Below are 7,134 nucleotides of genomic sequence, written 5' to 3'. Positions count from 1 at the left end.
ACTTAAATCATCCTTGTTCCTCATTCTGACGCTCCATTTGAACTCCAGCATGTCATCTTGACCATAACTAAATGTGTTGATTTGTTGCCATATGATTGGCTGATTAAATTATTTCAGTTAGCAGGTAGTTGAAAGGATGTACCTAACAAAATGGCAGGTGAGTATATTTTGTATCCTTACAAAAATAATATAAATTTTAGTCTTTTTCAGTTCAATCATGCCTATCAAATAAGCCTCAAGTGGCTTTTGTGCACAGATGAATTTATGCCTCTGTGGCTCTCAGTCAAGCGTTTGTATTGTAATGCTTTGAACTCCTTGAATCTGCCCTGATGAATACCTTTGCATTAATTTAAAAAAAAAAAGCTATAATTATAATTAGTAAAATAAGTTTTTAAGCAAACCGAATTTGGAAACTGAAATCAAACTAATCCAAGATACAAAACTATACTAAAAACCCTTCAACAGCTTATAAATAGATTTAATTAATGCCCTCATTTTAAATTTACTCATTTCTTTCAAATTATTCTGAGTTGAGCCTTAATTTTATTGCTTGCCCTTAAAAAAATGCTGTCAGTAGGACATTCCTTTCCCACAACTACACAGAAAATGACGCAGACAGAAAGGAAAACCACAAAATAGCTTGAATAAGAGCGTTGTGCTATTGTTACCATTATAGGTTGTAGAAAGGAATCAAATTACAGAGGTGGGACTGCCAGGAATGCAGCATGGCGTCTGGCCAACCATTTTCAGTTAGATGGGTGGAGGCTTGATTCAGTGAGAATATCACAATCGAGATGAAATCACACCACATTCGTGTAGCAACATTTTATTAGAAAATGCAATGAATTACCAGGAAATAGAACTCCAGAACTGAATGTTTGGGTCATATTTGCACATTTTTTTTGTATTATGTGTGTATGAGAAGATAAATTTCCAAGAAAGAGGAGGTTTTTGTGGGTTTATTATGAATCAGCAATTTCTATGTTTCTATACCTCAGTCACCATCCTCATTCGGCGGGTTTGACCCCAGTCGAGAGTTCACTGCTGTTTGAAAACTACAAAGATCTCACTGCTGGGCAGCACAGATCTGCAGAACATCTTCTGAGCTTTTGCATTCATCACATATTGATTATGGATGGTAAAAATAAAATAAAACATTGTATACGTGGATCAGAACAGTGCAGGTGGGATGCCACTTCCAAACAGGAGACTCCAGGAAGCTGGGATCTTCCATTTATTAGGCTGTTGGCTCTGAAATGAGATTCAGAGAACACTGATTGTACCTGATTCACCTCATCATGACATTACTGTGACAACACGTCTCTGAAACTTCTGCACGTCTAGATGGCTTTAATGCCGAACTACAGAGCTGGGTGAACCCTGGTTGTCACTTACATGGTCGTCCAGCAGATGGAGCCAGTCGTTGAGGTGGTTCACGAGGGCGAAAGCGTCTGGGATGTTGTCACCTTCTGAACAGAACAGAAGCAGCACGGCCAGCGGGAGGTCCTCTTCACAACTAAACACACATGCACACATGGTCACACAAAGAAGTCCAACTTCCAGAAAAATAAAAAAGAAAAAAAAAGGCTTTTTAAAACTATTTCTGGAACAAATTCAAACGTTTTATTAAGTTTGTCATATTTGAATAGTGATTCTATACATGTGGCTTTTACACTCACCAATCACTTTAAGTCTATACCTTCAACTGCTCGTTAACATAAATATTTAATCAGCCATGGTTGGCATGGCAGCAACTCAGTGCAATTAGGCATGTAGACGTGATCAAGACAACCTGCTGAAGTCAGATCAGAATGGAGAAGAAGAGTCTTGATTTCTGCTGCAACATTCAGATGTTAGGGTCACAATTTGGCACAAACAACATGAATGCATGGATCCATCCTGCCTTGTCTTGGTGTGATGGCATGGGAGAAATTTTCTTGGCATACTTTGGGCCCTTCCAGATGAGGATCATTTAAATTCCACACAGCTGAGTATTGTTGCTGTCTATGTCTATCACTTTATGACCATAGTGTACCTTCTCATGGCTGCTTCCAGCAAGATAATGTGCAATGTCATAAAGCTCATATCATCTGAAACTGGTTTCTTGACCATGACAGCTAGTTCAGTATACTTATATGGGCTCCACAGTCACCAGATCAAACAGAACACCTTTGGGATGTAGTGGAACAGAAAATTTTCATGGATGTGCAGCTGTGTGATGCTTTCATGCCAACATGGACCAAAATCTCAGAGGAATGTTTCCAGCATTTTGCTGAATCTGTGCCACAAAAAAAAGCAGTTCTGAAGGCAAAAGGGGTGCAACTGAGCACTAGCAAGTTTGTACCTAATAAAGTGGCCGGTGTATCTCTGGCCATTAAAATAAAGTTACTGTAGATAATCTTTTAAAATAAGTGCCTAGAGATGTTTCAATTTGGCTGTCGAGTGAAGAGAGCTGCTTGTTGAAGGACTTCAATTGCAGTGTGTTAGGGCTGTGCTGATCATGTACACCCAAACTGCTTCAGCAAATATTTCAATATGGGACAGAAAATGTGAAAATTAGATGTTCCAACATTTACTAAATCAAGATAATTGAAATAAAACAACTACTGTGGAACATTCTGTTCTGCTGCTGATCTCTAAAAGGCCAAATTAACTTCCTGCTGAGCTGTTGCAGGTTTAGTTCAGTCCACATTTAGTTGACTCCACATTGGAAGTGAAAACAGATCCCTATTTTCACTTCCATCCATCCCTTTTCTTCTGCTGGGTCTGGGTTGCGGGGGCAGCAGCCTAAGCAGAGAACCCCAGACCTCCCTCTCCCCAGCCACCTCCTCCAGCTCATCCGGGGGAGGTGTTCCCAGGCCAGCCGAGAGATATAATCTCTCCAGCATGTCCTAAGTCTGCCCCGGGGCCTCCTCCCAGTAGGGCATGCCCAAAACACCTCACCCAAGAGGTATCCCTGTCACATGCCTGAACCACCTCAACTGGCTCCTTTTGATGTGGAGGAGCCACATATTTTATTTTAAAACACCCCCCTGTGTTTCTGTCTACATGTAGCTCTCTGTCTCTACCTGTCTGTGTAAAGTCCTTTGGTGATGCCGCCTCCGGGGATGCAGAGCCGTGGTTCAGCGTTGCCATCTGTCAGTCCAGGGAAGGCCGGGACTCGCTCCATCTCCCTCCAGCCCAGCTCCTTCAGAGCATCTGAACTCACCTTCAGCAGGGACGGAGTGACCAAGTACCTCAAAGGAATGCTATCAGGGACACACGTTTGTTAGCAGTGATGAATACAAATGGCAAAAGTGAAGAAATGAAGTGATGACATTATGAGCATATTTACCCCTGCAGCTGCTCGTCATCTCTCTGGTAGGCGTGGCTGCTGGAGAGGACGACAGTCCTGGAGAAGCCGCTGGATTTAATCCAAGACACGAGCAGCTGACAAAACTTTTTGGACTTTGACTGCAATTTAAACAAAGGTTTAAAAAAATAAAAATAAAAAAATATACTGACGCTATGAAGGGAACTCAATGTATGAGCACGCAGAATGTCATCATACTGATGACTGTTACCTGAAGAATTGGTGCTCTGATCTGAAGGACTGCCAGCTTCAGTTCTGCTGCTGTGTAAACTGTGGAGAAGAGAGAATTACTTTTCCTTTGACTTCACAGTAGCTACAGATTACACTGCTGATAACCCGAGTGGTGGCTGAGAAAAAAAAGGGCTGAGCCCACCAAAGGGTGCACTGTATGGCTTTGCAAAATGTGAAAACAGCAGCGATGTCATCAGTAATTCCAATGTTTCCAATAATATGCACTCTGATTCCTCATTCTACAGGACAGCAGTAGAAATCTATGGAAAGTTAAAAATAGCTAGCTTGCTCTCAACAAGTTATTTGAATTATGAAGCAATAAAGTGCTATTTGGTTTAGTTCAATACAGTATAAAAATACTACATAAATATGATGGTATTACAAAAAAGTACAAAAACCGTAGTGCATATGTAATGACAGTAAACCAAAAATAGAAAATTATTGTTGAGGTTGCATTTTTTTTTTTTTTTTTTTAAAAGAGGCTGTTTGTTTTATAAAGAGTTTCCAGTAGCTGATAGTTCCTACTTTACAGAATGTATTTGGACTTGAAGGGAACATTTAAAAATTTTTTTCCAAAATGTCTGACCCCTCTGTGTTACCTTCTGCAGGAGTGTGCAGCTCATCTACGTCTTCTTTGCTGGTGGCGTACGGGTTGTTCCCGGCCATTGGGATGAGACAGTCGGTGTGTATGTGGCCCACTCTGCTCATGTTCAGAGTGGACACGATGAGATCCACGGCCAGCTGACCCACATTACCCACAGCCACTGCGGGCTGAAGGAGGAAGGAGGCAGAGGAGAAGTAACAAAAATAGAGAGGGGTCAAGAACTATTTTGATCACTTTTTTCCATTTCCTGAGCATGTTTTCATGAATATTGTGCAATATGTCCGATAAAGAAAGAGGTCTGTTAATGCTTGAGCAGTTTTACTGTGCAAAAGTCTCGAGCCACCCTTCATTTCTTAATATTTGCCAGGAAAATGGGAAATAGGTGCAGCGATTTATTGAAACATGTAACAACATACAGTATATAAGGCAAAAAACTGAGTTTGCACAATTCTAACAAGCTTGAAAGTCTATATTTGGTATGATCACCTTTATTCTTCTTCAGAGCCTGAACTTGCTTAGGCAGCTTTCTGTAATTTCTTTAAATAGTCTTCAGGAATGTTCTCCAGGCTTCTTGAAGGACTTTCAAAGCTCTTCTTTGGACGTTGGCTGTCTTTTGTTCTGTTTCTAATGTCCGAGCTGTAGGGGGGGCCAATCCGTGACTGATGGTGTTCCATTGTGTGTTTTTCAACTCACATACACTTTCACTGCATTTGGAGTGTGTTTGCTTTCCAGATGGTATTGCATGGTGGATCAAAATCTGATGGTAATTCCATCAAGTTTGATAAGATCCCCAACACCACTGGCTGAACTGCAGCCACAAACCATGACAGAGCCTCCACTGTGTTTTACAGAAGGCTGTAGACTCACTGATTTGAACCAAAAATTTCCAATTCCTTGAGGTGTTCTGGGCATGTCCTACTGGGAGGAGGCCCTGGGGCAGGCCCAGGACACGCTAAAGAGATTATCTCTTTTGGCTGGCCTGGGAACACCTCAGTGTCCCCTCGGATGAGCTGGCTGGGGAGAGGAAGTTCTGGGCTTCTCTGCTTAGGCTCTGCTGCCTCCACGACCCGGCGGATGACAATGGATGGATGGATGGATGGAATTTCAAATTTGGATTCATCGCTCCATAAGACCGGTTACCACTGATTTTCAGTGCAGTTCTTGTGTAATTTGGTATACCTCAGATTTTCTCCCTGTTTCCCCTTCCTTAAGAATGGCTTCTTGACAGCCACCCTTCCACTGAGACCATTTCTGAGGCTTCAACAGTTGATGATCTATTGAAGAGCCAGATGCATCTCTCAGGTCCTGTCAGGTCTTTGCTGGATTTTTCCCCCCTAGTTCTTAAGGAAATGGTTTTCAGATAGTGTTTGTTGTAGATGTCTATTTAGGCCTCCCATTTCATCTTTTTTCCTCCACTTGTTCAGTTTCCTCAAATTTTTTAAGGACAGACTGCACACCATGCTGAGATATGCCACGTTTTCAGCTAACAGTGCTTAAGGAATCACCTTGTTGGAGCAAAAATATAATTTTATGCCTTTCAAACTGTGTTTTTGTGACAGGGTGTTAGCAACAAAGTGCCTAAAGATACAGTTCAGTGGTTCTGGTTAAGTGGCTTAACACACACACACACACACACACACACACACACACACACTGAAAATGGTTGAGTACAAAGCCTGGACTGAAAATGAGTGGAAAAGCAGCCAATGTCCAAAGGAAAACTTCGGAAAGCTTGGAGAACCATTGACCAAGTCTGGCTCAAAACTTTTGCACAACACGGTGCCTCTGTACTGGTTTTAAATCAATCAAGATGTGACTGAGAGGCAGACTTTAATTCAAGGAGTTTAACAAGACTTTGGCATTACAGCCATTTTTATACACAGTCGCCGATTTTCAGAGGCTCAAAAGTAACTGGACAAACTAACATAATCTTAAATATAAGGATTATTTTAAACACTTGGATAGAAATCCTTTGAGAGGAGTGGAGTTTTTTCCTGGTAACTACAGGAGACTCGGACGACGGCGTGAAGCAGGAAGACGACTGATGAAAACTCACCATGACGAGGGTGAAGTCCCTGAAGGAGGGCGCTGAGCTCTGTGAGGAGATAAACATGGCGCTGTTCAGCCCCCCAGACAAACAGATAAATTAAAAGTAAAAGGTCTAAATTATAATCCCCTGGCAGGTTTCGTTTCTATTTTCATGCCTGATGTTGTGGACCTGCTCGGTTGCGTGTCGATTGTTGATGATTTAAACGGTTTTAGTACCGCCTGAAAATGCCTGAGTTAAAAAATTGTAGTGAAACTTCTTTTTATTATTATTTTTAAGTTTTTGTTTAAGTTGACTAGAGGTTACTGGCTTTCTTTAAATCTCCGCGTGTTTCTTACATGTTAACACGTAAAGTGCTGTGTTATGTGTTTCTATTATGATCAAGCATATCAACAGTCAGGCAGCAGCTCCGCAAAGACTTCCTGCGTATTAGAGATCTTCGACTCACCCATGCTGTGTTCTAATGAGACTGGAGCATCTTTATTCATTAGTTATTATTCATCTCTGGCTTTCACCCCAGCTGGTCACGGCAGATGACTGCTCCCTCCTGAGCCTGGTTCTCCCTGAAGTTTCTTCTTGTTTAAAGGGAGTTTTCCTTCCCACTGCTTGCTCATAGGGGACCGTTTTGACTGTTGGGTTTTCCCTGTAATTATTGTAGGGTCTTTACCTTACAAGATAAAACGCCTTGAGGCGACTGTTTGTTGTGATTTGGCGCTATATAAATAAAATTGAATTAAATTCAGTTTGATCATATTTTAACATGTTTGAACATGTGACAGAGCTTTTGAATGATGATCTATCTATACCTGGTGAAGAAACCTGAAAAACCAGCTTATCCCCCCAGGTTTCGGCATGTTCGTCTGTCGAACAGGAATGAGACAATACAACGGATTAAGGAGT

The 7,134-nt window shown here is 41.5% G+C and overlaps 1 protein-coding gene across 1 annotated transcript; it reads right to left on the bottom strand.

Moving 5' to 3' along the window:
* Positions 1 to 810: 810 nt before the first annotated feature.
* psmg2 (proteasome (prosome, macropain) assembly chaperone 2) lies at positions 811 to 6,436 on the bottom strand. Its single transcript, XM_030741242.1, has 7 exons — positions 6,244 to 6,436; positions 4,183 to 4,354; positions 3,564 to 3,622; positions 3,335 to 3,453; positions 3,069 to 3,248; positions 1,396 to 1,516; positions 811 to 1,251 (listed from the first exon to the last, which is right to left on the bottom strand). The coding sequence occupies exons 1-7, from the start codon at positions 6,298 to 6,300 to the stop codon at positions 1,171 to 1,173; spliced, it is 789 nt and encodes a 262-aa protein (XP_030597102.1). The 5' UTR covers positions 6,301 to 6,436; the 3' UTR covers positions 811 to 1,170.
* Between the last annotated feature and the right edge of the window lie 698 nt (positions 6,437 to 7,134).

Source organism: Archocentrus centrarchus, chromosome 11 (assembly GCF_007364275.1).
Source record: "Archocentrus centrarchus isolate MPI-CPG fArcCen1 chromosome 11, fArcCen1, whole genome shotgun sequence".
NCBI lineage: Eukaryota > Metazoa > Chordata > Actinopteri > Cichliformes > Cichlidae > Archocentrus > Archocentrus centrarchus.
Note: the sequence above shows the minus strand (reverse complement) of the source record. Positions and strands in the feature narration are given on the sequence as shown.

Bases quoted from the DNA above. Each gene is read 5' to 3' on its own strand.
- psmg2 (XM_030741242.1), bottom strand. From the start codon at position 6,300: ATGTTTATCTCCTCACAGAGCTCAGCGCCCTCCTTCAGGGACTTCACC. The intron at 3,623-4,182 runs GTAACACAGAGG...TCTTCTCCACAG, and splicing joins GCTGCACACTCCTGCAGAAG to TTTACACAGCAGCAGAACTG. The intron at 3,249-3,334 runs GTAAATATGCTC...TGTCCCTGATAG, and splicing joins GATGACGAGCAGCTGCAGGG to CATTCCTTTGAGGTACTTGG.